Genomic DNA, 27,141 nt, shown 5'->3' on the forward strand with positions numbered 1-27,141 from the left:
GCCCGGGCTGGGGGGAGCCGGGGAGCTCTCAAGGGCGTCCAGACCCGGAACCGCTCCAGCGACCTCCGGGAAATCCATCTCCCTGCCTCTGCCTTTCGCCCGAGCCCAAACCGGCCTAACCAGCTCTCCCGAGCCGCCCCCCCACCTGAGCCGCGCCGGGAGGAGGGAGGGAGTCAGCGATGCCGCGCTGCTGACTTGGCGAGCCGGACGGCGGAGCGGCGGCAGTCCGGCCTAGCAGTGCCTGCCGGCTGGACGGGGGGAGGGGACCCCCGCCCGGAGACCCCCTCACGCACACCGGGGAGAGCCGCAGCAAGCGTAAGTGGAGACGGGGGGTCTGAGGCACCTGTTCGCTGGGCCGGGGGCTCCGGAGCCGCCGGGGAGAGAGCAGGGCGCGGGGCCGCGCTGGAGGGACCGAGCTTTCCCTGGGGCGCCCTCCGGGGCGGGGACCTCAAGGCCCGATGCAGCCCAGGGCCAGAGCGAGCCGCCCTCGGGGCGTGACGCCGGCTGGTCGGGGCTCCGGCCGCGTCCCAGAGGCCACACAAGGGGAGTTCACCCGGCCAAGGCCAGAGCGCCCAGTGGATCACGGAAAGTGAGCGCATGCCCGGGGGGGCGCTGGGGGCCCATAGCAGCACTGGCCAGGGGGGTAGAGGCAGGCAGAGTATTCCATTGTCCTTCGAATGCTGTAGAGTCCTGGCCCCACCATTGCCTGCTGTAACCACTGGGCCCCGCTGCCCTCCCAGAGCAGGGAAAGAACCCAGGAGTCCTGCCCCCCACCATTCCCTGCTGTAACCACTGGGCCCCACTGCCCTCCCAGAGCAGGGAAAGAACCCAGGAGTCCTGCCCCCCACCATTCCCTGCTGTAACCACTGGGCCCCGCTGCCCTCCCAGAGCAGGGAAAGAACCCAGGAGTCCTGGCCCCCACCATTCCCTGCTGTAACCACTGGGCCCCGCTGCCCTCCCAGAGCAGGGAAAGAACCTAGGAGTCCTGCCCCCCACCATTCCCTGCTGTAACCACTGGGCCCCGCTGCCCTCCCAGAGCAGAGGTTAGAATCTAGGAGTCCTGCCCCCCAACCATTCCCTGCTGTAACCACTGGGCCCCGCTACCCTCCCAGAGCAGGGAAAGAACCCAGGAGTCCTGCCCCCCACCATTCCCTGCTGTAACCACTGGGCCCCGCTGCCCTCCCAGAGCAGGGAAAGAACCCAGGAGTCCTGCCCCCCACCATTGCCTGCTGTAACCACTGGGCCCCGCTGCCCTCCCAGAGCAGGGAAAGAACCCAGGAGTCCTGCCCCCCACCATTCCCTGCTGTAACCACTGGGCCCCGCTGCCCTCCCAGAGCAGGGAAAGAACCCAGGAGTCCTGCCCCCCACCATTCCCTGCTGTAACCACTGAGCCCCGCTGCCCTCCCAGAGCAGAGGTTAGAATCTAGGAGTCCTGGCCTCCCACCATTCCCTGCTGTAACCACTGGGCCCCGCTGCCCTCCCAGAGCAGAGGTTAGAATCTAGGAGTCCTGCCCTCCACCATTGCCTGCTGTAACCACTGGGCCCCGCTGCCCTCCCAGAGCAGGGAAAGAACCCAGGAGTCCTGCCCCCCACCATTCCCTGCTGTAACCACTGGGCCCCGCTACCCTCCCAGAGCAGGGAAAGAACCCAGGAGTCCTGGCCCCCACCATTCCCTGCTGTAACCACTGGGCCCCACTGCCCTCCCAGAGCAGAGGTTAGAATCTAGGAGTCCTGGCTCCCACCCCTAAATCCGGAGCGGCTCTAAGGAGCAGCACTGCCTCCCAGGAAGCGCAGTCCCGCCCGCTGCCACGGAGCCACGTGGGGGAGACAGAGAGCCACGGTGCCCCCCAGAGACCAGGCCTCCAAGCGGGCGGAGGGGGGGCAAATTCCTTCTCCTCTCTCGGCTCAGGGACCCCCGATGTTTGCTGGAGGGTGCAGGGGGAGGGTGCCGAGCTGGGAGAGGGATGCAGCTAACCTCCAAAGCCCCCTCCGCGGCCAGGCAGGGAGGGGGAATCGGGGCTGGATCCCGTAATCTGGTTCGGTTCCCTGGGCCGGGCTCCTGCCACACACGCTCCCCACAGGTTGCAGCCGTTGGGCAGGAGCAAATCCAAGGTAATTAGTCGGCCTAGGCGGCCTGGCTCCGTGCCCTGCAGGGGCTGGCGGGAGGGGCGGCCGGCTGCCAGAGCAGGCCCGAGTGGAACAGGTTTTGGGGGACACTCCCTCTTGGTGTCTGGGGCGCCCGGGTGGGAGCTGCCGGATGAGATCTGACACGTCAGGGCTCGCCCTTGGGTTGGGCTGTCTGCTGACAGCGAGCGGGGGGCGGGGGGGAGAGCCACGGCCCTGCGAGTCACTGCAAGGATCCCTCTCCGACTGGTTAAACCTGTGGAGTGGTTCCTCATTGATCGGATGGGGGAAACCGAGGCACAGAGCGGCGAAGAGGCCTGCCCAGCCTCATCATGAATGAGCTGGGAATAGAACCCAGGAGTCCTGGCTCCCATCCCCCACTGCGCTAGCCACTAGACCCCACTCCCCTCCCGGAGCTGGGGAGAGAACCCAGGAATCCTGGCTCCCAGGTGTTTCCTTCGGGCACTCGGCTGGGCTGCCTCCCAGCCCCTTTTGCCCTGAAGAGCCTTTACTTCCAAAAGGGAGGGGCGTGGGCCAGCGCCATCCGGAGCTGTCTGGGCAGGGGTCTCCCATCGATGCCCCAGGAGAGAACCCACCCGGGGTCCCTGCTGCGCTCAGCGGCAGTTGCTTGAACCACAGAACTGTGTGGGGCTAGCTGGAGCGAGTTTGGCAGGCCTCAGCCCAGCTCAGCAAATCGGCGGCGTCCCAGGCAGCTCTCAGACCCTAGGATCCTCCAGGGGTGGGACACGGCAGCTGTATAACAGCCCACAGCAACCCCGCACCGGCACAGCTTACCCAGCGCTGTCAGGCAGCCACCTCTGGGGTGGGACACGGCAGCTGTATAACAGCCCACAGCAACCCCGCACCGGCACGGCTTACCCAGCGCTGTCATGCAGCCACCTCTGGGGTGGGACGTGGCAGCTGTATAACAGCCCACAGCAACCCCGCACCGGCACAGCTTACCCAGCGCTGTCAGGCAGCCACCTCTGGGGTGGGACGTGGCAGCTGTATAACAGCCCACAGCAACCCCGCACCGGCACGGCTTACCCAGCTCTGTCAGGCAGCCACCTCTGGGGTGGGACACGGCAGCTGTATAACAGCCCACAGCAACCCCACACCGGCACGGCTTACCCAGCGCTGTCAGGCAGCCACTTCTGGGGTGGGACGTGGCAGCTGTATAACAGCCCACAGCAACCCCACACCGGCAGGGCTTACCCAGCGCTGTCATGCAGCCACCTCTGGGGTGGGACGTGGCAGCTGTATAACAGCCCACAGCAACCCCGCACCGGCACGGCTTACCCAGCGCTGTCAAGCAGCCACCTCTGGGGTGGGACACGGCAGCTGTATAACAGCCCACAGCAACCCCGCACCGGCACGGCTTACCCAGCGCTGTCAGGCAGCCACCTCTGGGGTGGGATGTGGCAGCTGTATAACAGCCCACAGCAACCCCGCACCGGCACGGCTTACCCAGCGCTGTCAGGCAGCCACCTCTGGGGTGGGACGTGGCAGCTGTATAACAGCCCACAGCAACCCCACACCGGCAGGGCTTACCCAGCGCTGTCATGCAGCCACCTCTGGGGTGGGACGTGGCAGCTGTATAACAGCCCACAGCAACCCCGCATCGGCACGGCTTACCCAGCGCTGTCAAGCAGCCACCTCTGGGGTGGGACACGGCAGCTGTATAACAGCCCACAGCAACCCCGCACCGGCACGGCTTACCCACTCTGTCAGGCAGCCACCTCTGGGGTGGGACACGGCAGCTGTATAACAGCCCACAGCAACCCCGCACCGGCACGGCTTACCCAGCGCTGTCAGGCAGCCACCTCTGGGGTGGGACATGGCTGCCCTAGGATGGAAAGAAGGGAGGAGCCAGGTTAGCCGGTTGGTGGGCGCGCAGGCGCGTCTCACGTGCTGCCTTTGTGGCTAGCTCTGTCTGCGTGGATACAAGGGGACTTCGCTCCCTCGGGCCCCTCCCTTGCTCCCACCCCGCTGGCCTGCGGCTGGGGACTGTCAGGAAGGCAGATGGGTTGGCGCTCAATTAGCGGCTGGGGACAGGACAAGAGTAAAATGGCGGGAGGTGGCGGGAGGCAGGGCGAGCCAGGAAGAAAAGGATAAGGAGAGAGAAGGCTGAACCCGGGCCAGGACCTTATGTCTCTGGAGTGTTATCTCGGAGCATCTCTCTGTGGAGATGGAGGCTGCTTTGTGCAACACTGAAATGCGGCCACCTCTGGGGTGGGGCACGGCAGCTGCGTGACAGCCCCCGGCAATGACACACGGGGCTTGCTTCCCCAGCATCACCGTACTGCCGCCGCCACTGGGGAGCGTGCATGTGGAAATGGACCCTGTGTGCAATTGGAGTGAGCGGGGGGGGGGGGCTTAACATGCATAGACCCCGCACACATGGGGGGGAAATGGACTTGCATGGAAGATGGACATGTGGGGGTGGACATGCATGGGGGGGATAGACACGTGTGGGGAATGGACACGCGTGGGGGAGTGGATATGGATTTGGGGGGTATACGGGTTGGGATGGACACACCTAGGGGATGGATAAGCGTGTGGGGAGGTGGATACGTGTTGGGGGTGGACATGCCTGGGGGATGGATACTTGTTGGGGGGGTGGATACATGTTGGGGGGTAGACACGCGAGGGGGTGGATACATGGGGAGGTGGACATGAGTGGGGGTGGATACATGTGGGAGTGGATATGTGTTGAGGTGTACACGCATGGGAATGGATACGTGTTGGGGTGGACACGCGTGGGGGTGGATACGTGTTGGGGGGGTGGACATGCGTGGGGGTGGATATGTGTTGGGGTGGACACGCGTGGGGTGGATACGTGTTGGGGGGTGGATATGTGTTGGGGGGCGGACACGCCTGGGGGTGGATACGTGTTGGGGTGGATACATGTTCAGGTGGATACGTGTGGTGTGGAGATGTGTTGGAGGGGTGAACACGCATGGAGGTGGACATGCATGGGGGTGGATACGCGTGGGGGTGGACACGCGTGGGGGGGTGGACACGCGTGGGAGCCAGCCCGTGCAGGGGGTGGAGGCGTTAGGTGGGAGGAGGGAGTGACTCCCTGCCCCCTGCTGTCTGCGGAGCCCCCGCCTGCCTCCTGGCTCGTACCCACGGCCCCTCCCGCCCTGGGTCCCTCCGGCCCAGCTCCCTGGCTGGCAAGCGCCGGGCTCTGTCCCCTGGTGCTGCGGTTTGCCAGGGTCCATTATTAACCTGGCTGTTGCTGGGGGCTGGACGAAACAACCTCAAGTAACCCCAGGGGCAAAGGGGCCCAGCTCCGATTGGCAACTGCACTTCCCCGGGGCAAATCCCCCACCCCTCTCCCTGCCGGTGCCTGCCCTGGGCCACCCTTCTGGGGGTGGGGAAAGGGGGCGGGACTGCGCCAGCATGAAAGCCCTGCCAGGATGACTTACCCACGCCGGCTGCTCACGCCCCAACACTCCCCAGAAGCAGCCGCATTTCGGAGCTGTGGGAGCGCTCCCTGTCCCGTGCCGCCGTGCACCGGGGTACAGCTCTCTGCACAGCACAGGGCGCATGAGGGGCTCTGGGTTTCCTCCTCCCCCACCCTGCTGATCGCTGCCTCTGGGGCGGCCGGGGAAGCATCACAGGGGGGCAGCGGATCGGTTAGTAGACCCGGGCACTCAGCTGCAATTTCAAGCTGCCAGTCCCGGCCATGGGGGGCCAGGAGCACCCTGCTCTCTGCACTGCCCCCTGCTGGAAGAAGCCAGGACTGAGTAACCCCCGCCCCCCGTAGCCCCTCAAAACCAGCACCTCCTGGCTTTGCAAACATGAAGACTTAGATTTCACTGGGGAAAAAAAGCCCCCGAAAAACCCCAGGGGCAGAGGGACCTTTTCGCACCGGAAGGCCTGGTGGGGGGAGTGGTGACCCCCCCAAACTCCCGGCCACGCCCGGAGCTCCAGAGCGACTCCGCAGCCCCCCGGCCCTGCCCGGACTTGCTGCTGAGTCCCGCCAGGGCGCCGGAGCCAAGCGGAGGCCGGCGCAGGGGCCGGGAGCCACGGCGAGGGACGGGGAGCGGGCGGGAGGCGAGGGAGGGAAGGAAAAGCAGCACGTGAAGGGCCCGCTGGCCCGACCTTTGGCCACATCCCCAGCCTGCCTTTGCCTTTCAGAGGGAAGATGGCCGAGAGCTCCCTGTACGCCCAGCGCCTGGAGGCCATCGTGGTGAGTGGAGCCCTCCCCACGCCCAGCCCAGTGCCCCCGGCCGGTCCCCCGCCCCGCGCCATCCGGCCTGGGGCCTCCCTTAGTGCTCCTTGCACCCAGAGCCCCAGGGCCCCACAGCTGGTGTCCCCAGGGGTAATATCCGGAGCCTGGCAGCAGGCACCTGGCCAAAGGGCAAATAGGCATTAAGTCCCGAGCGTCGCCCCGAGTTCCCTCCCGAGCCAACACGCCTGCCCCTCACAGCGCCCCCTGCGGGGAGAGACTGGCCCGGCCCGGCTACGTGCCCCCCGCCACGGCCAGCCAGGCCTCGTGTGCTGGGGGGGGGGTTAGCCCCCTTTCTGGGCACTGGGCTGAGCACTGGCCCGTTCATCACGGCTGTGAGCTCCTGTGTGTGCGGGCCCCGGGGCTGGGCTGAATTCCAGAGCCAGGAAGCTCTGAGCGGCGCTGGGGCCCAGCAGCCTGGGGTGTAACATGAGCACTGGCTCCCCCCCCCCAGCGCCTGGCATTAGCAAATCAATTATTCAGCAGGCTCCAGACGCAGCTTTTCTTCCGGCCAGGCCTGTCAGGCTGAGAGAGGGACCTGGCCGCCTGCCCAGCCCCCGCGCCACAGCAGGCCCCGGGAAGGGGGGTGGGGCCCAGGCGGGCGTGTGCACGGGCCCAGGGAGCATGGACATGGGTGTGAGCAGTCTCTGTAACACGCGTGTGCACTGGGGAGGAGAGTGTCAGGGACACACGTGCGCACGGAGCTTGGGATACAGAGGTGTGTGCGTGGGCACCGGGGGCCTGAATAGTGGCGGGGACACACATGTGCACACAGGGCGAACTGGGACACGCATGTGCATTTGGGAGTGAACAGTGTCAGGGCAACATGTGTGCCCAAAGGATGACCAGTGTCTGAGATACACATGTGCACAGAAAGTGACCAGTGTCAGGGGCGTGTATGTGCAGGGAGAGTGAATAATGTTGGGCACACACATCTTCAGGGAGGGTGAATTGTTTCAGGGACACGTGTGCACACTGTGACCAGTGTCAGAGACACACGCGTGTTCACGGACATTGACCAGTGTCAGAGACACACATGGGGTGGCCATGTGGCCAGTGTCAGGGATACACGCGTGTGCACACTGTGACCAGTGTCAGAGACACATGCACATGCACATAGGGTGACCAGTATCAGACGCACAAGCGTGTTCAGGGACGTTGACCAGTTTCAGAGATACACACATGTGCAAGGAAGGTGGCCAGTGTCAGAGACACACGCACGTGCAGGGAGGGTGGCCAGTATCAGAGACACACACGTGTGCATGGATGTTGACCAGTATCAGAGACACACGCACGTGCATGGACGTTGACCAGTGTCAGAGACACACGCACGTGCAGGGAAGGTGACCAGTGTCAGAGACACACGCGTGTGCAAGGAGGGTGACCAGTGTCAGAGACACACGCACGTGCAGGGAGGGTGGCCAGTGTCACACACGCGTGTGCAGGAGAGTGGCCAGTGTCACACACGCGTGTGCAAGGAGGGTGGCCAGTGTCACACACGCGTGCAGGGAGGGTGGCCAGTATCAGAGACACACGCGTGTGCAGGAGAGTGGCCAGTGTCACACACGCGTGTGCAAGGAGGGTGGCCAGTGTCAGAGACACACGCGTGTGCAAGGAGAGTGGCCAGTGTCACACACGCGTGTGCAAGGAGGGTGACCAGTGTCAGAGACACACGCGTGTGCAGGAGAGTGGCCAGTGTCACACGCGTGTGCAAGGAGGGTGGCCAGTGTCACACACGCGTGTGCAAGGAGGGTGGCCAGTGTCACACACGCGTGTGCATGGACAGTGCCGGCGGGCGGGGGAAGCCGGTGACGGGCCGAGTCTGTCCCGGGCCAGCCCCGCCGGGCCCGCAGCGCGAGGGTTAAGTCCGGGCCGCCCGCGGGCCGCACGTGGCTCCCCCGCCCCGGGCCCTTTGTCCGCGGCTCGCCGGGGCGGCGGCTCCAGCCTCACTAGGCGCTCCCGGCTGCAGGGGCGGCGCCAGGTGCAGGAGCGGATCCTCCGGACGCGCCGGGAGCTGGAGGAGGAGAAGCTGCGAGCGCAGCAGCTCAAGGTACCGGGGCCGGGAGCGGGGGGCAGGGAGTTGTGGGGCCGGGGATCGATCCCTTGACGGGCTGGGGGGCTGCGGGGCCTCGGGGACCCCTTGCCGGGGGGGGGGAACCTCGGGGATTCCTGGCAGGGCGGGGAGGGGCTCGGGGACCCCTTGCTGGGGGGGGGCTCGGGGATTCCTGGCAGGGCGGGGAGGGGCTCGGGGACCCCTTGCTGGGGGGGGGGGGGCTCGGGGATTCCTGGCAGGGCGGGGAGGGGCTCGGGGACCCCTTGCCGGGGGGGGGGGGACCCCTTGCTGGGGGGGGGGGCTCGGGGATTCCTGGCAGGGCGGGGAGGGGCTCGGGGACCCCTTGCTGGGGGGGGGCTCGGGGATTCCTGGCAGGGCGGGGAGAGGCTCGGGGATCCCTTGCCGGGAGGGGGCAGGCGGGGAGAGGCTCGGGGATCCCTTGCCGGGGGGCGGGGAGGGGCTCGGGGAACCCTTGCCGGGGGGGACGCTGTGGGGGGGGGGGCCGGGGAGGGGTTGGGGGATTCCTTGCCGTGGGGGGGCGCTGCGGGGGGTCGGGGATCCCTAGCTGGGGGGGGCACGCTGCAGGGGGAGCCGGGTGGGACCAGGGAGCCCCTGCGGGGCGGGGGCAGGTCCGAGCTGGGCTTTCCAGGGGGAGACCCAGCTGCACCCTGACACCCCAGCATCCCATGTGCTGTGGCTACATAACCCCTTGGCAGCTGGGCCCCCTGGCAGGGCTGCTGGGGGGCATTTTGCTCCAGGGGGCAATCAGCTCCCACCTCCCCCATCCTGGGGCCACGGGCTGGCGGGCGCTGAGCCTGGGGCGGAACCGTGTGCCTCCGGCTGGCTCCAGGACACCCTGCTGCGGTGACACACACGTCCCCGTGTGGCCAGGCACACGCGTGTGCGTGCTGTGGCTGTAGGGACACGTGCCTGGAACCCGTGAGCCAGGCCGGGTGCAGACTGCGTGTCGCCGTGTGTGGACCCGTGGGGAGGCTGATGGAGGCCTCTGCCCTCTCCCCCAGAGGAAGTCGCTGCGGGACCAGTGGCTAATGGAGGGGGCCGGCCCGCCCCCGGAGAACGACCCCACCTCCCCGCTGTGGCAGACACAGTCCCGCATCCAGGAGCTCGAGCAGGATCTGGCCAGGTAAGGAGCTGGCGGTGGGTACGTGGAGGGGGAGGGCTCCCCCCAGCACGGAAAGGCAGCCACCTCTGGGGCGGGGCTTGGCAGCTCTGGGACAGCCACACAGCACTGCAGCACTGGGGATTACTCATTCGGCACTGAGTGGCAGCCACCGCCCTGGGCCACTCCCTCACCCCCGCCTAGCAAGCTGCCCGGGGTTGCGCGCTCCTTGCTGAAATGCAGCCACCTCTGGGGTGAGGCGGGCAGCAGCAGCTTAGGGCGGGCAGGGGGCGCCGAGGGGGGATTTTAGGGGCACCACGGGGAAGCAGCCAGATTTGGAGCCGGGGAGTCCCCCCCCCCCCCGCCCCACAGCCCGGGAGTCTGCCATTTACGAAGCCGGCGAAACGTCAGGAACCCCATAAGCTGTGGGGCCGGCGAGGCGCTGAGGGGACGGGGAGGTGAGCGACTGCCAAGTCAGCGCAGGATTAAATCACCGCTCAGAACCGCGGGCAAGATGAGCCGCAGCCCAGCTGGGAGCAGGGATTGAGCTCAGAAGGCTCCTTGTCTCATGCCCCTGGGGGACCCCCCGCCTCGGGGTAGGTCCGTCTAAGGGGGATGGGGAGCTCTGCCCGATCCGAGCTGTCCCAGAGGAAAGCGAGGGACGGAGCGGGGGCGGGGCAGTGACTGCAGACTGAGGCAGGTACAGTGCTGGGAACAGACCTCGGGAATCCCGGCTCCCAGTCCCTGCTCTAACCACTAGGTTTGACCATCACTCGAACCAACGGGGCCCTTCCCCAGCTCCCCCTTCCCCATCGGGTCAGATGTGCACTGCTTGTCTCCCCCGGAGCAGTCCTCTCTCGGTCACTCTTGAACTGCCAAGTTCCACCTCTGTCCTCCAGTGCGCAGCCGGCCCCCGAGCCCAGCCTCCAGTGCGCAGCCGGCCCCCGAGCCCAGCCTCCAGTGCGCAGCCGGCCCCCGAGCCCAGCCTCCAGCGCCCTGCCGGCCCCCGAGCCCAGCCTCCAGCGCCCTGCCGGCCCCCGAGCCCAGCCTCCAGCGCCCGGCCGGCCCCCGAGCCCAGCCTCCAGCGCCCTGCCGGCCCCCGAGCCCAGCCTCCAGCGCCCACCAGGCCCCCGAGCCCAGCCTCCAGCGCCCGGTTGGCCCCCGAGCTCAGCTTCCAGTGCCCGCCCGGCCCCCGAGCCCAGCCTCCAGCGCCCTGCCGGCCCCCGAGCCCAGCCTCCAGCGCCCGCCCGGCCCCCGAGCCCAGCCTCCAGCGCCCGCCAGGCCCCCGAGCCCAGCCTCCAGCGCCCGCCCGGCCCCCGAGCCCAGCCTCCAGCGCCCGGCCGGCCCCCGAGCTCAGCCTCCAGCGCCCGGCCGGCCCCCGAGCCCAGCCTCCAGCGCCCTGCCGGCCCCTGAGCCCAGCCTCCAGCGCCCTGCCGGCCCCCGAGCTCAGCTTCCAGCGCCCGGTTGGCCCCCGAGCTCAGCTTCCAGCGCCCGCCCGGCCCCCGAGCCCAGCCTCCAGCACCCGGCCGGCCCCTGAGCCCAGCCTCCAGCGCCCGGCCGGCCCCCGAGCTCAGCCTCCAGCGCCCACCAGGCCCCCGAGCCCAGCCTCCAGCGCCCACCGGGCCCCCGAGCCCAGCCTCCAGCGCCCGGCCGGCCCCCGAGCCCAGCCTCCAGCGCCCGCCCGGCCCCCGAGCCCAGCCTCCAGCGCCCACCGGGCCCCCGAGCCCAGCCTCCAGCGCCCGCCAGGCCCCCGAGCCTAGCCTCCAGCGCCCGCCCAGCCCCCGAGCTCGGCCCCCGAGCTCAGCCTCCAGCGCCCGCCCGGCCCCCGAGCTCAGCCTCCAGCGCCCACCGGGCCCCTGAGCCTGGACACGTAACACACAAGGGACTTGGCAGTGCTGCGATTTCAACATGCCCATTTACACGGAACCCACTTCTGCCTGCTGGTTAGAAAAGCCAATGAAACAGGCACGCACATGGGAATAAACTGGCTGGGACATGTGTGTGCAAATGAACATGCTGGGGGTGAGACACCCCCGCAGTCTGGCTGGTGGATTCAGAACTATTTGCCTATGTGTCTTAGCCCCTATACTGCTCCTAAATAAAGGAGATTTCCCTTTAGATTGTTATTAGTATGTGTAAATCAATCAGGGTCCCCTTGCGTTAAGTGCTGCCTAGACATTGTGGGGGATGGTCACTGACCCAGGGTATGTCTACACTACCCTCCTAGTTCGAACTAGGAGGGTAATGTATGCATACCGCACTTGCTAATGAAGCCCGGGATTTGAATTTCCCGGGCTTCATTAGCATAAGCGGGGAGCCGCCATTTTTAAATCCCCGCTGCTTCGAACCCCGTGTAGCGCGGCTACACGGGGCTCGAACTAGGTAGTTCGGACTAGGGTGCCTATTCCGAACTACCGGTACACCTCGTTTCACGAGGAGTAACGGTAGTTCGGAATAGGACCCTAGTCCGAACTACCTAGTTCGAGCCCCGTGTAGCCGCGCTACACGGGGTTCGAAGCAGCGGGGATTTAAAAATGGCGGCTCCCCGCTTATGCTAATGAAGCCCGGGAAATTCAAATCCCGGGCTTCATTAGCAAGTGCGGTATGCATACATTACCCCGCTAGTTCGAACTAGCGGGGTAGTGTAGACATACCCCCAGAGATGCATAGTCTCAATACAGAAAGGATGGGGAAGGGAAACTGAGGCACCATAAAGGGACACGTCTTGCCAGGGGCAGAACCCAGATGTCCTGACTAGCTTGGGCCTGTGTGTTAGTTTTTGCTCCCAGGGGCCCGGGGAAAATTCTACATGGCCGAGCTGAGCTCAGCTTCTCTGCTCTCCTGCCTGGGGAGAAGGGTCAGCCTGGGATCTTTTCTCTCCATCTCTCTGCAGCCTCCAGTCCCAGATGCAGCAGCTGGAGAACCCGGAGCGTCACAGCGGGCCACGGGCGGGCTTGGAAGAGGTGAAGCAGCCAGCAGGGGGCGCCTGTGAGGTAACGCAGTGGGGCAGGTGGGGCCCACGGGAGTGGGAGGTGGGGGAGCTGGGAGCACCAGCCTAGGAATGGGGGAGCTGGGGGATCCGGAAGGTGGCACCTCCTGGCTTGGTAGCACAGCCTGGCAGCGGACACGCTGCATGTGCAGGTCCCCTGCCCCCATCCCTCCAGGGTCTGATCCCTCTGCTTCCTGGCCGGCGCCGTTCAGTGAACCTGGCGGGTACAAATACAACTCTGGCTGCTCCCTGACATGGAAAAAATTCTGGCCACTGACTAGACGGGACCCTGCCACCTCTTGAAATTACTCTGAGACTGGCAGCACCGTCAGGCCACTTGGTGGAGAAGGCGGGCAGCTTTCAGCCTCGCCAGTCCGGCTCTGCTGAGCGGGCCACGTTTTCTCTCTCCCCCTGCCCCGATGGCCTTGTCTCTACCGTTAGTGGCCTGAATTCCTCCCCCCAGTCCTATGGCTGAGCCCCCGTTTCCGGACTCCTGGGTTCTCTTTGTGTTTCCTTTCGGCGTCAATCGCTTCTGTCTCAGGCCGAAAAAGAAAAGCCGCCCAGAGGAAGCAAAACTGACCAGTGTTCCCTGCAAGCTGTGCGCCTGGGCCCAGCCCATGCCCGCCTGCATGTGTTTCTCCTGGTGGTGCACATGTGCACGTGACAAAATGTATTCCGCACAAAGGTGGTCAAAATTAGAGGGGACATTGAAACTGACCCCTGGAAAATGGGGGCCAATGTGGGTCAATATATTCTCCCTCTCCCACCATACCCCTGCCCCCTCCCCCAGCAGTTGCTCCCTCCCCCTGAGGCTCGTGTGTCTCTCTTTCAGGCCCCGGCGGCTGACTCTGCTGCAGCAGGTGAGTTGTCTGGGAAGGCAACTGGCCCTGGTTTCCCTAGCAGGGGAGGGGACGTGGGGGGTTGATCCTGAGGCTGGGGCGGGGTGTGGCAGGGGCAAGGCGCGAGGGGGGGGCTCAGGGAAGGGGACAGTTTAGTGTCCGCTGCAGGGATGCTACCGCAGCCGGTGGGGTGGGAGCCAGACCCTGCTGCACAGGTGTGGCGGGGCACTGGGAGCCGGGGGGAGTACCCAGCTGGGCCCTGCGTGCCGGAAGCTGACCACATGGGCAGGAGAGGGGAATGGCCCAGCTCTGGGGGCCAAGGAGGCTGGTGACAGGGGAGGGGCACCCCAAAGTAATACCCACGTTCCTCCAGCGCCATCAGAGGGGGCAGGGGCCGACTGTGCCGGGCGGGTCCCCCTGGGGCAGGCGAGATGAGGGCGGGTGCAGGAGAGTCTGTCTCAGCCACCGACCCAGCCTCTTCTCTTCCCAGGTGGGGGGGCAGGCGGCAGGGAGCCGGAACCTGCCCTCCCCCGGGCCCCGGGCTCCCCCAAAAGGGCCACACAAGGGGCAGCCCGGGAACCCCTGCAGAATGGGCTTGTCTTGGACGCAGGTGAGCGTGAGCCGTGTGATGGCACCGTCATGCCGGGAGCCAGCCCTGGGAAGGGCACGGGGCCTAGTGGTTAGAGCAGGGGGGAGGGCTGGGTTCATTCCAACCACATCGCTGGGGGGCCTTGGAGTGGTGTGAGCCAGTCACCACGGGGCCCGGAAGGCCGCCATGCACTTCCCTCTGTACTACCCCCCCTCCGCCCGACGGCCAGTTCCCGAACCCCCGAAGACTGTCTGTGCATCGCCCCCGGCCCAGAGCATCCCTGAAACCCTCCTCGCGCGTACCCCACACTGGCGGCTTCCCCGAACCCGGGTCCTCCCTTGGTCCTCCCCTGGCCCCCTGCCAGGCCCAGCCCCGCCCCCCCGGGTCCTTCGACGGCCTCCTTCCCGGGTCTGGTCCCTCTCTCATCCTTCTGGAGCCCTTCAAGCCCCATGGGCTGCCCCGGCTTCTTGGTTGGCCCAGTGGGGTGCAGCTGCACCCCCATCGCAAGGCCCTTTAAAGGAAGCAGGGCCTCTGTGCCTCAGTTTCCCCACCATAAAATGGGACCAATCTCCCTGGTGCCCAGTGTGGGGAGGCTCAGTCCGAGGGGGGGGGGTCTGTAATGGGGGGGCGGAGAAGGGGCAGAGTCCACCACTCACTCCTGTAGTCATGACCAGCTCCAGCAGGGGACCCCCTGTTTGGGGGGTGATGCTGTTGCCTAGAGACCAGTCCCTCCTGGGGGCAGGAGGAGAGGTCCAAGGGGCTGACCCATGTTCTTTGCCTTGGCAGCGGACGGGCCGGGGGCTGCGGAGGCCTCTGCCAAGCCGCCGGGCAGGCTGGGCCTGGGGAAGGCGGAGCTGATCATCCGGAACCACCTGGGCCAGGAAGTGGGCAGCATGGACGCCGTGGGGCGGGTGTCGCCGGAGACGGAGGGGGCCTGGGCCAGCGGGTCGGCGGGGGAGGAGAGGACGGCGGGGCCGGAGCCGAGTGTGGCGGGGGAAGGCAGCAGAGAGGGGCCGGAGGGTGAATCCAGGGGGCCGGAGCAGGCCCTGCCGGCTGAGAGCTGCTGTCTCGATTCCCCCAGGCCCGAGCCGGACGGGGAGCTGACGGGGGCCGAGGGAGAGGGGGGGACCTCGGCCGAGCCTGCGGGGGCAGCCCCGGGAACGAAGGGGGAGGCTGCCCAGGCGGGTCCAGCTGGGGCAGCGGAACCAGTGAGGCCAGAGGAGCAGGGACCCGCCCAGGGGACAGGCCCTGCGTGGCAAAAGCCTGCCCCGGAACAGGAGCGGCAGGTGCCCCCTGGAGCAGAGCAACCCCAGGCTGCAGGGCGGGGGGGTGCAGAGACAAGTGCCCCCCTGCAGGGCCAGATCCCCTCCCCCCAGGAGGCTCAAGCATCTCTCCAGGACCAGACCCCTCCCTCTCTGCAGGAGGCTCAAGCATCTCTCCAGGGCCAGACCCCTCCCTCTCTGCAGGAGGCTCAAGCATCTCTCCAGGGCCAGACCCCTCCCTCTCTGCAGGAGGCTCAAGCATCTCTCCAGGGCCAGACCCCTCCCTCTCTGCAGGAGGCTCAAGCATCTCTCCAGGACCAGACCCCTCCCTCTCTGCAGGAGGCTCAAGCATCTCTCCAGGGCCAGACCCCTTCCTCCCTGCAGGAGGCTCAAGCATCTCTCCAGGACCAGACCCCTCCCTCTCTGCAGGAGGCTCAAGCATCTCTCCAGGGCCAGACCCCTCCCTCTCTGCAGGAGGCTCAAGCATCTCTCCAGGGCCAGACCCCTCCCTCCCTGCAGGAGGCTCAAGCATCTCTCCAGGGCCAGACCCCTTCCTCCCTGCAGGAGGCTCAAGCATCTCTCCAGGACCAGATCCCTCCCTCTCTGCAGGAGGCTCAAGCATCTCTCCAGGGCCAGACCCCTTCCTCCCTGCAGGAGGCTCAAGCATCTCTCCAGGGCCAGACCCCTTCCTCCCTGCAGGAGGCTCAAGCATCTCTCCAGGGCCAGACCCCTTCCTCCCTGCAGGAGGCTCAAGCATCTCTCCAGGGCCAGACCCCTTCCTCCCTGCAGGAGGCTCAAGCATCTCTCCAGGGCCAGACCCCTTCCTCCCTGCAGGAGGCTCAAGCATCTCTCCAGGGCCAGACCCCTCCCTCTCTGCAGGAGGCTCTAGCATCTCTCCAGGACCAGACCCCTTCCTCCCTGCAGGAGGCTGACATGCCTATGCAAGATCAGCTTCCAGGTCTCCAAGACCAGCTCCCATTGCCTTTGCTTGAAGTTAAAATATCTGCTCAAGGCCAGATCCCCTCCCCACAAGAGGCTACAGCAGCACTCCAGGGCCAGATCCCCCCCTCCCTGCAGGAGGCTCAAGCATCCCTCCAGGACCAGCTCCCATCCTCCCTGCAGGAGGCTCAAGCATCCCTCCAGGACCAGCTCCCATCCTCTGTACAGGAGGCTCAAGCATCTCTCCAGGACCAGACCCCTCCCTCCCTGCAGGAGGCTCAAGCATCTCTCCAGGACCAGACCCCTCCCTCCCTGCAGGAGGCTCAAGCATCTCTCCAGGGCCAGACCCCTTCCTCCCTGCAGGAGGCTCAAGCATCTCTCCAGGACCAGACCCCTCCCTCCTTGCAGGAGGCTCAAGCATCTCTCCAGGAGCTCCTCCCTTCACCCCAGGACACTGAACATTCACTCCACAGCCAGCTCCCCGCCCTTCATGGGCAGGCACCGTGTCCCCACGGGGAGGTGCCCTCTGGCGGAGCAGCCGAGCTGGAGCCGAGCCCGGCGCTGAAAGGAGGCGCTCAGCCTGGCCCGCTTCCATCCTCTGCAGCAGAAGCCACAGAAATCCTCCCCCCGGAGCAGCAGCCTCTGCTCCCGGCGGCCCCCGGGCTGCGGAGGAACCAGAAGGAGCCGCTGGACCCTGTGGCCAGGAGCCCGCAGGCGGGAGCTGGCCCTGGGAAGTCCCGGGCCCCGACGTACACCACCACCTCCGCCAACACTGCCTCCCCGGGCCAGGGCCGGAGCGCCAGCGCCCCCCGGCCGGGAGCCGGGCAGGAGCCGGGCAGACGCAAGCAGAAGACCTGCCAGTGCTGCTCCGTCATGTGAGCCAGGCCCCGCGGGCGCTGCCAGCCCTGGGACGGGGCGCCCGGAGCCCCAGCCGGAGACTGGCTGAGCGGGGGGTGGCAGCTGCAGCCACTGGGCAGCCCCCTTGGTGTTTTAATTCCCCTGGCCAGGGAGGCTGGTCACTGGGGCTGCCAAGCGTTTCCCTGGGGAGGGGGCTGGGGCAGGCGGGTCGTTGGGGGGGGCACCTGTCTCCTGCGGGTAGGACGGGGCTGCTGCGGCAGGGCTGAGTTCACGCCTGGCCTGTTCTCCCCATAGCCCCTGCACGGGGGGGGGGCTATAGGGCCCCCTTCCTGAGCTCCTGGGGGATGAGCAAAGGGGGCACAGGGATGGGAAGAGGGGGCAGGAGAATGTGCAGAGGGGCAGGGGCTGGGCAGAGGGGACGGGGGGGCCCTTTCCCGGGTGCTCAAGGCCCCAGTGCACACGCCTGCGTGACGGCGCGTCGGGTCCCCCCGACCCTGCACCCCCGTCGCAGCAAGAGCAGACTCGGCCAGCAGTCGAATGGGGGCGTTTATTGCTGCTCCCGGGTACAGCCCAGCACAGCCGTGATGTGGGTTCAGGAGTCAGGGCCCGGCTGCCTCAGACCCCTTGGGTTGGGGGGGTCCCTTGCTCCCCCCCAGACTCTGGGCTAAGGCTGCTTCCTTCATGGTTCCCAGCCAGCCACCGACCCTTCCCCCGACACCCCCCTTCCCTTGTTCCGTCCCCCCCTCCACTGGTCCGACAGGTTGGGTCTTTGCCTACGTCCTGCTGGGCAGTGCTACAGCTAGCGGCCAGTAGGGGTCACCCGTAGCCCCCACTGGATACCCAGCGTACACCACAGCCGTACACACCCCCCCATGGCTGCACACACCTGTGCACACGCAGCTGCTCGGGTACAATCCGCCGCGCCCAAACACGCGGACACGCGCCGGGCCTCATGCACACCCCTGGGGCCGCAGACAAGCTGCCAGGTGCAAACAGGTGCATGTCACGCTCCCAGGCCCCTCGCCCCGCCCCGGTACATCCCCACCCCCACGGCTTACACGGTACGCACGGACCCTCCCCCCCAGCGGTACACTGCCTGCACACGGGCTCCCCGGCAGCTGCCAGCCGGGAACCCCTTTGGCCTCTCCTGCAGCTGAGCTGGGCCAGTACCCTTCCTGGGGTCAGTGCCGCGCCGGGAAGGGGCACTCAGCTGGTGGATGGAGATGCATCAGAAGCCACCCCCTCCCCCCACGGGCCACAGCCCGCCCCCCCCGGGCAGTCTCCTGCAGGCTGGGGCCCAGCTTGGACTCTGGTGCCCTGCTCCCTTCCAGCTGGTCCACAGGCGGCCAGGAGCCAACTGGGTGTCACACAGGATCGGGGCCTCACAGCTCCGGTGATAGGCGTTAGCAGGAAACCCTCGTTCCCTCTCTGTTGGCCCATCCGTGTGCGGAATAAATTGTGCGCGCATGGAAGCCCGTGCAGATGTGCACCACCAGGAGACACACATGCTGTGGGCTCTGCCAAGTAGCGGGGCAGCACCTGGATCTCCTGGGTGGCTGCCCAAGCGCTCGGGCTAGCCCCCAAACCAGGTCGTGCCTCTGGCCCCTTTTTGGCTTGTGCCAGCCGGGCCCGCGGGTTAGCCCTGGCCGGTCCAGCCGGGGTCTGTACAGAGTCTCGATTAAAGTCGGTTTCAAAGGGCAGCCGCGTGCCTGTCGAGGTGGAATTGTCCCAGTTGGGGGTGTTACCGAGTTTTTTTTATCGCGGGGGCTCAGGGCTGCCATGTTCCACGCCCACCTCTGCCATTTAACCGGGGGGGGGGGGGGGGGGGGGGTGTAGCCTGGGGGAAGGGCCGTGCCCTCTCTGGCCTCAGTTTCCCCGCCCACTGCAGGAGCTTGGCAGTGCAGGGGGGAGGGCAGTGCCCTGCACAGCAGGGGTCTCTGAGCTCAGCCAGGATCTGGGCAGCACCCAGGGGACTCAGAGTCTGGTTTAATGAGATCCAAGCGGGTGGGGAGATAAGCAGCTTCTTGGGGGCAGCGAATAGCTGCCTCCCCGCCCAGCAGCACACCCTGGGCACAAAGGCGGGCGCACAGAAGCTGCCAGGAAACATGAGTCATTTCCTGCCCGTGCCTCCCCTCCTCCCCCACAAAGCATTGTGCACAAGAGGCTGCCTTCAAAGCCCCAGGCCCAGCGCTGGCAACGGGGCGCCTGGGCCCAGCTCTGGGAGGAGAGCGGGGTGCAGTGGTTAGAGCAGGCCTGGCCTGGGCCCTTGTGATGCCAGTTACACCCCAGAGCATCCGGGGAATGTCTGTGCAGCAGCTCTGGGTTTGCAGCCTTGAGCTGCCCCGGCGCGGCTCGGATGCCGAGTGTTTTACGTGCCGCCTGGCAGGAGCCACTGGGTGGATGGGGCCAGATTCCCAGCGTCGGTAGACCAAGCCGGCTTCACTGTCCATGGGGCTGTTTGACCCCTGCTGCGGCTCTGGCCCTTGCTGCTAAATGAACTTGGGCCGGGGGGGGGGGGGGGTTAGGCCCTTAGCAGGCCTCTGGCCAGCTGGATTCAGGGCTGTCACCTCCCTGTGTGACCTCGACATCGCTGCATGCCTCAGTTTCCCTTGGGGGTAGGGCTTGTTTCAGGGTGTGCATCCCTGCAGCGCCCGGCCTGACAGGGCCCCGTAAACGCCCGTCATGGCAGCTCCAAAGCACAGCCCCACCTCTGCCGATTCCACCCCTCCCTTCGTGGTCAGGGCCAGAGCCAGGCACGGAGGGGAAGTGGCTGGCCCACGGGGGGCAACTGAGGGTGCCAGGGACATACCCTCAGTCTGTCTGCTCAGGCAGCCTGTCGGGGGGGTGCCTAAGAAGGATCCTTCCTAGCAGCACACACAGCCCAGCCAAGGGGGCCTGGCCCAATGTAGGCTGGATTAGAGCCAGTGGAAGCTGTGTCCCCATCCTGGCCACAGAGATGGCCTGAGCTTGGAGCTGGTGCCCCCTATGGGGTAAAGCCCCGTGTCCCAGTCTCTGGGCTGTCAAGCCAGGCAGGCCCCCGCCCTGAGCAGTGCTCCCTTTACCTCGCTCCCATTCATGTGCGGAATAAGTGTTGTTCTGCGCACCGAGGCATGTGTGGATGTGCACCACCCACAGACCCACCTGCGGCTGGCGGTGGGCGCTCGGCCAGTCAGCTGGGCGGCATTTGAATCTCTCCTGGGCGGCCGACCACGCACCCAGCTTAGAGGGAGCGCTGTCCCAGTCTCCGGCCCATGGGCCAGGCAGCCCGGACTGTTCGCCTGTGGCAGCGCCGTGCCAAGCTGGACGCCGGCACCCGGCCTCCTCCCTCAGGCCAGGCCCAGCACCTCCTCCAGGGTGGGCATGAAATGCTTCTCGTAGCCGGAAGTGACCGGCGCTGGTTCTTCCCAGGCCTCCTTCCCGGCAGAGCTGCTGGGCCCCAGTTCCTCGGGCCGGGCGCTAGCCCCGCTGCCATGGGGAAGGGGGGGCAGGGGAGACTCCAGCTGAGGCAGAGTGGAGTAGTCCTGGGTCCCGGGATCCGCAGGCTCCTCAATATCCAGCAGGGTGAGGGGCGGCTCCTCCAGGTCTGGGCCCGGAGCCAACGGGCCCTGGTATCTGTAGGGATCCTGGAGGAAACAGCATGAGAGCAGCCAGCTCGCAACCTAGCAGCAAGAGCTGCTACAAGAGGAGTCCTGGCCCCCAGGCCTCCTCCCCGCTCTAACCACTAGACCCTCCTCCCCAGAGAAATAGAACCCAGGAGTCCTGGCTACCCCTCCCCGCTCTAACCACTAGACCCCCCTCTCCAGAGAAATAGAACCCAGGAGTCCTGGCCCCCAGCTCCCTCCCTGCTCTAACCACTAGTCTCCCCTCCCCAGACAAATAGAACCCAGGAGTCCTTGCCCCCAGCCTCCCTCCCCGCTCTAACCACTAGACCACCCTCCCCAGAGAAATAGAACCCAGGAGTCCTGGCCACCCCTCCCCGCTCTAACCACTAGACCCCCCTCTCCAGAGAAATAGAACCCAGGAGTCCTGGCCCCCAGCTCCCTCCCTGCTCTAACCACTAGACCCCCCTCCCCAGAGAAATAGAACCCAGGAGTCCTGGCTACCCCTCCCCGCTCTAACCACTAGACCCCCCTCCCCAGAGAAATAGAACCCAGGAATCCGGGTCCCCCGCCCCCCGCTCTAACCACTAGACCCCCCTCCGCAACTCTGGTTGCCCAGGCTCGGCTTGGCCAATGTGCCCCAGTGCAGAGGGCCGGGGGGGCCAGGCCCCCTAACCCAGGGCCCCCTCTCACCCCGTCCCCCTCGTGCAGTGGAATCCTGCTGAGGGTGGGGTCCGGGACCTTCTCCCAGCACCACCGGGGCAGCACCTTCCGGCACAGGTCCAGCAACCTGCGGGCAAGAGGGGGCAGGGGGTGGGGGGAGGGGCCGCAGCTGTGGGCCAGGCCCCCCCTTCCCCCTGGGGTTATGCAAATCACGGCATGCCTTGCTTTGCCCACCTGAGGACACCCATGGGGGGCGGGGCCTCATTTGCATACATTCGATCCTTGCACGAATCAGAGCCAGGCGTTACTTCATTTGCATATGTCACCTCCCGCAGCGGTGCCTCCTCCCATCGCTTTCTCCCCCCCCCCAGGTGCTCCCTCTTCCCGCTCGGTCCTCCTGGGGGCTGGGGAAATGAGTTTGTGGGGTCTCGGCCCCCCGCTCTGCACGGTGGCGGCTCTGGCTCGCCGGCGGATCGGGGGGCTCAGACCCAACCGTACAGAGAGGGGAGGACTCTAGCCCACCCGGGTGCTGGGAGGGGTCTTTCCCCCACTGGGGGGGGCGTGGTGGGCAGGGGGTTGATTCCAGAGCCACTAGGTCTAAAAGCTGGAGGGGCTCCGGTGCCTAGCCCTACAGCAGGGTAAGCCACCCCTCTCGGTCCCTAAACGCTGCCGTCCGGGGTGACCCAGGACCCTGCGTGGGGCCCGCCCCCCCCAGCCCTCTTACTTGGCATGGAGGACGGCTCCCACGATGCAGGCGAGGAAGAGGAGGAACCCCACCGCCAAGAGGGCAGCCAGGACGGCCTCCCAGCGGGAATCTGCCGGGAGAGGGGGCAGGGTTGGGGGACTGTCCCTGGATCCCAACCCGCCCGCCCCAGCAGGGAGGGCCACGGGCGGCCCAGAGAGGGCAGGACCCCCCAGCCCTAACGCGGCACCTTCCCGCAAAGGCTCGGAGCCCCGCACACCTGTGCCCCCCCCGGCCACATGACAGGGGCATGGGAGGAGACCGCGGCCCCGCTGGAAGGTGGCGGCTATAACTTCCTGGATCCCGGAGCATGAAGCAAATAGCTGGGTATGGGGGAGGGGAGTCGCACTGGGATGCAGCCACCTCTGGGGTGGGGCACGGCCGCCCCAATTGCTTTGCCAGTGCTGAGCTGCAGCCACCTCTGGGGTGGCACCCAACCCTGCACCGGCCCCACGAGCCCCCGGCGGCCCCCACCTGGCGTGTGGAAGAGGTGGATGGTGCTGGCGTTTCCTTCCCCGATGGAGGTGGAGCCGGTCATCCAGAGCCGGTAGGAGGTGCCGGGTTCCAGCCCCTGGAGGGTGTAGGTTGTCTCTGTAGCAGCAACTGCAGCGGGGAGGAGATGGGTGAGCCAGGAGGTCTCAGGCTCCCCCGTTTCCCCAGCCCCTCCTCTCAGCCAGCAGGGGAAGGGGCAGCTATCGCCCCTTCTCCGCTCCCAAGACTTGGCTCCCGTCTTCACCAGCCCCAGCCTCCCCGGAGGGTAACAGTCTCACTACTGCTGCCGGCAGAGGGAGCGACTCCCTTCGCTCAGACAGCCCCCAGGCCCAACTCCAGCAGCCCCACGGCTGGCACTTACTGGGTCTGGAGGCCCGTGGGCTCCCTGTGGGCGCGGCGAGGTAGAGGGTGTAGTGGGCGAGGTGCCCGTTGCGCTGCGCCAGGGGGATCGCCTCCCACGAGATGACGGATGCCTCCTTGGAGATGCTCCGATCCTGCAGGCCCTGAGGCCCTGCCGATGGCACTGGGGGGATGGGGACGGGCTGTGAGCAAGAGCCTGTGGTCCCCACCCCCCTGCCCTCGCGCCCAGCGTCTGTCACCTACCTCCCTCCTGAGTGTAGGCTCGGACGGGGGCCGAGGCGCCAAAGCCCTGGGGGTACAGCCCGTAAACTCGCACCTGGTACGGCACCCGGGGTCTGAAGTCACCTGGGGCGGGGGAGCAGCGGGAGACAGCCTCAGTTCCGGGGGGGGTCCCAATCTGAGCTGTTGCTGCCGAGTCCCGGCTTAGACGTGCAAAGCAGAAATTCCCTGCCCCCCGGAGGCACCGGACAACCACGCCCCAAAGTCCTGGGCCTCCACCCCCCCATCCCTTGGGGCAGCTGGCTTCTGAGTCTCATCTTACCAAAGGGGAAACTGAGGCACCCAGCAATTTCAGGCAAAGATCCAGGAGTTATGACCACCAGGCCTCCCAGCTAGCCCCTGCCCTAACCACTGGACCCCACTTCCCTCTCAGAGCTGGGGATAAAACCCAGGAGTCCTGGCTCCGAATCCCCGCCTCCTCCACTCTAACCGCTAGACTCCACTCCCCACTCCGAGCCAGAGAGAGAACCCAGGACTCCCAGCCCTCCTGCTCTAACCACTAGACCCTACTCTCACTTGCAGAAGGCCTAACAGTTGCCCAGGCCCTTTGTTTTCCCAGCAGTGCCAGGGGCTGGGCGGGGCGAAACAGCCCCCTCGCCCCAGAGTGCGGCGTGCAGGGCGTCTGTAGCTGGCTGCCCAGGTACCTGTCAGCCGGGTGCTGCGGGTGCCAGCTGGGCTGCGCACCCAGCGCAGCGTGGCCGCCTTGGCGCTGCCGCACTCCTCTGCCCACTCCACCAGGTACTCCAGGGGCTCCAGCCGGTCCTCGCTGGGGTCCCAGGTAACCCAGAGAGCCTGGCCCTGCACGGCCACCGCCCGGACCTCCGTGGGGGCGGGCAGATCTAAGGGGAAGCCACAAGATCCATCACTTGGCACAGCTTTCTCTGGGCCCCCCTACGCCGTGCTGGGGACGCGGCGGGGGAGGAGCTGGCTGGCTCCAGGAACAGGGCAGGGAATGGGACACGGATCCCTTTCCCAGTAGGGGGCGCCGAGCCGGCCAGGCCCCCCCGCGGCCGTACCCTGGCGCTCCAAGCTGAGGTTGGCGGGCGGCGTCCGCCCCACGTTGTTCTTTGCCGAGATCCAGACGTGGGTGGTGCTGGCGGGGAGACTCGCGCGGCAGCAGGGGGCGTCCAGGGAGCTCTCGGCGCGGTTGCTCCCTGCCCGGAAGGTGATGCTGTAGCCGCGAACGACTCCCCGGGCTGCTCTGGGATCCAGCGGCTGGGAGGGAATCGCAAACGGATGAGTCGCCACCATCCCCCCACCCTCCCTCTGGCCCCCCAGCATCACCAGGGCCCCGGTGCCTGGGAATAACCGTGGCCAACCCTGCAATGCAGCCACTTCTGGGGTGGGACGTGGCCGCGGATTAGCCGCCGTGTGGAGACGTGACCCTTCGGTTTAGGGCAGGACGTGGGGGCGAAGGCGTGTCCGGGCAGGAAAGACAATCAGAATGGAGCCTAACACCAGAGTGCCCACCGCGAGTCACGTGACAGCGGAAAGTAGCCAGACGACACCAACAGGAAGCTGCCTGCTGTACCCCTTTGGTACCCAGGGGATACGCCCCGGGAAGCCTCAACCCTACCACGACAGACCCGGACGGGTCTCACCTTCCACAGCAGCAGCAGGCTGGGCTGTCCGGGCTCCGGGGGGCTGGCCGCTTGCCACACGTCCACCAGGCCCTGCGGGGCTGAGGGCGACAGAGAAGCTGGGATCGCTCTGGCGGGGGAGGGTGAGCAGGGCAGGACAGGGGCTCTCAGGAAAGGGGCTTTCCTGGATCCATGCAGGGTCCTTCCCCGACTGCCCAGGCCAGGCCTCTGCATTGAGCACTGCAGCGAGACAGTTAAGAGTTGTCCCCGTTTAACGGAGAGGGAAACTGAGGCACGGCGCCATGGAGGAGTCACCTGCACAAGCTCACGTGGCAAGTCAGTGGCAGAGAACCTAACCAGGTAGCGGCTCCGACCACTAGACATCACTCCTTCGCCAGGGCTGGGAATAGAACCCAGCAGGCCTGACACCCAGTATTTTCATCTTCCTCCCCTCGCTAGCAGATCCCACGCCCCTCCTGCTGCCTCCTCATCCGACAGCGCCCCCCCCGGCCCTGCACAGGGCAGGCGGTTTGCCCCGGCTCGCTCAGAGCCAAGCGTACCGTCCTCGGGGGTCCGGAAGGTCAGGGGCGGGCTCCAGTCGCTCCAGAAGCCCTTTCGGTCCTCAGGGATGCAGCGAATCTGCGCCTCGTAGGCCGAGAAAGGCTCCAGGCTGGAGAACTCGTAGCTGTTCGGCTCCATGTCCTCCTCGTGCACCTGCCAGGGAGAACGGCGCAGAGAGAGATGGAGCCACGGGGCTCTGGGGACCCTCTCGCAGGTGGGAGGGAAGCAGGGCCCAGGGGTTAAAGCAGGAATCTTGGAGCCAGGATTCTTGGGTGCTGTCCCCAGCTCTAGGAGGGGAGTGGGGTCTAGTGGGTAGGGCAGCGGGGAGCCAGGACTTCTGGGAGGAGCAGGGTCCATGGGCAGGCCCGGGAGCCATTCAGCAGCTGAACCTGTGCGCCAGAGCCAGCCTACTGGAATTGTCAGGCGACCAGCGGCTCCCCATTGGTGGGCTAGAGGAGCCAGGGACCTGCGCCGCTTGAGCTGGCAGCGGTAGTAGGCTGCTATCCCAGAGGAAGGGCCCTCCCCCTCCTGTCACGCAGGCTCACCCTGGTCCAGTTGGGGGCCCCAGACATCCGGTAGCGAAGGTCGCAGGCCAGGCCCAGGGGGGAATGCTGCGGCCAACGGGGGTTTGTCCAGTTCACCGTGACCACAGGGGTGAGCTCCACTAGGCCCAATTCGGGGGGATCTGGCTTCACTGGAACCGACACAATAGATCAAGGCAAAGCAGGCGCCAGGCGCCCTGGCTGTCGTGTCTCACCACTAGCCCCCACTCCCCTCGCCCCCACTCCCCTCCCAGAGCCAGGAACAGACCCCAGGAGTCCTGGCCCCCCTCCCCCTAGTCTAACCCCGCCCCCACAAAGCAGCTGGGCCGGCGCTGGAGCATTCTAAGTGGGACTCGTCTGCCGAAAGCGACGCCCACTGGCAGAGAGTCCCGACAGCCCGGCGGGCCGGGCGCCTACCGATCTCGTGCAGGGTCAGGGTGAGCCTTGGGGCGATCTGGGTCCCGCCGCCGGCCTCCACCCACACGGCGTACTCCTCGTTGTGCCTCAGCCTGCCTCTTTCAATCACCACCCAGCGCCGGCCGGCCGGGGCCTGGGAACTCCGGCTCTGGTCGCGTACGCTGGCGGGTGAACCCAGGAAATACACTGGTCAGCCACGGAATATGACAGGGCAGAGCTAGGAACACACGCCAGGAGTCCTGGCTCCCAACTCGTGCTCTAACCACTGCACCCTACTTCCCCCTCCCAGGGCTGGGAATAGAACCCAGGAGCCCTGGCTCCCAACTCGTGCTCTAACCACTGCACCCTACTTCCCCCTCCCAGGGCTGGGAATAGAACCCAGGAGTCCTGGCTCCCAGCTTGTGCTCTAACCACTGCACCCTACTTCCCCCCCGGGCTGGGAATAGAACCCAGGAGTCCTGGCTCCCAGCTTGTGCTCTAACCACTGCACCCTACTCCCCCCGGGCTGGGAATAGAACCCAGGAGTCCTGGCTCCCAGCTTGTGCTCTAACCACTGCACCCTACTTCCCCCTCCCAGGGCTGGGAATAGAACCCAGGAGTCCTGGCTCCCAGCTTGTGCTCTAACCACTGCACCCTACTCCCCCCCCCCCCAGGGCTGGGAATAGAACCCAGGAGTCCTGGCTCCCAGCTTGTGCTCTAACCACTGCACCCTACTTCCCCCTCCCAGGGCTGGGAATAGAACCCAGGAGCCCTGGATCCCAGCTTGTGCTCTAACCACTGCACCCTACTTCCCCCTCCCAGGGCTGGGAATAGAACCCAGGAGCCCAGCTTGTGCTCTAACCACTGCACCCTACTTCCCCCCCCCCCCCAGGGCTGGGAATAGAACCCAGGAGTCC

The 27,141-nt window shown here is 66.5% G+C and overlaps 2 protein-coding genes across 4 annotated transcripts in view; one reads left to right on the forward strand and one right to left on the reverse strand.

Moving 5' to 3' along the window:
• PALM3 (paralemmin 3) lies at window positions 1-18,710 on the forward strand. Its single transcript, XM_075917149.2, has 8 exons — window positions 1-315; window positions 6,271-6,322; window positions 8,331-8,411; window positions 9,437-9,558; window positions 12,428-12,527; window positions 13,356-13,383; window positions 13,853-13,972; window positions 14,738-18,710. The coding sequence occupies exons 2-8, from the start codon at window positions 6,278-6,280 to the stop codon at window positions 17,029-17,031; spliced, it is 2,790 nt and encodes a 929-aa protein (XP_075773264.2). The 5' UTR covers window positions 1-315; window positions 6,271-6,277; the 3' UTR covers window positions 17,032-18,710.
• The window catches only part of IL27RA (interleukin 27 receptor subunit alpha), a 14,339-nt gene continuing 4,736 nt past the window's right edge, over window positions 17,539-27,141 (reverse strand). The window contains exons 4-15 of one of the 3 annotated variants that reach the window (XM_075917150.2): window positions 26,246-26,406; window positions 25,832-25,980; window positions 25,286-25,439; window positions 24,747-24,826; window positions 24,162-24,360; window positions 23,790-23,984; window positions 23,110-23,211; window positions 22,868-23,029; window positions 22,489-22,617; window positions 21,997-22,087; window positions 21,303-21,399; window positions 17,539-20,633 (exon numbers count right to left, since the gene is read on the reverse strand). In XM_075917150.2, coding sequence (XP_075773265.2) covers window positions 20,337-20,633; window positions 21,303-21,399; window positions 21,997-22,087; window positions 22,489-22,617; window positions 22,868-23,029; window positions 23,110-23,211; window positions 23,790-23,984; window positions 24,162-24,360; window positions 24,747-24,826; window positions 25,286-25,439; window positions 25,832-25,980; window positions 26,246-26,406 — 1,816 coding nt within the window. In that variant the 3' untranslated portion in view covers window positions 17,539-20,336. The remainder of the gene's footprint in view (window positions 20,634-21,302; window positions 21,400-21,996; window positions 22,088-22,488; window positions 22,618-22,867; window positions 23,030-23,109; window positions 23,212-23,789; window positions 23,985-24,161; window positions 24,361-24,746; window positions 24,827-25,285; window positions 25,440-25,831; window positions 25,981-26,245; window positions 26,407-27,141) is intronic. The other 2 variants (XM_075917152.2, XM_075917151.2) reach the window with 2 other exon arrangements.

The sequence above is a fragment of the Pelodiscus sinensis genome, chromosome 31 (genome assembly GCF_052426305.1).
Source record: "Pelodiscus sinensis isolate ZL-2025 chromosome 31, ASM5242630v1, whole genome shotgun sequence".
NCBI lineage: Eukaryota > Metazoa > Chordata > Testudines > Trionychidae > Pelodiscus > Pelodiscus sinensis.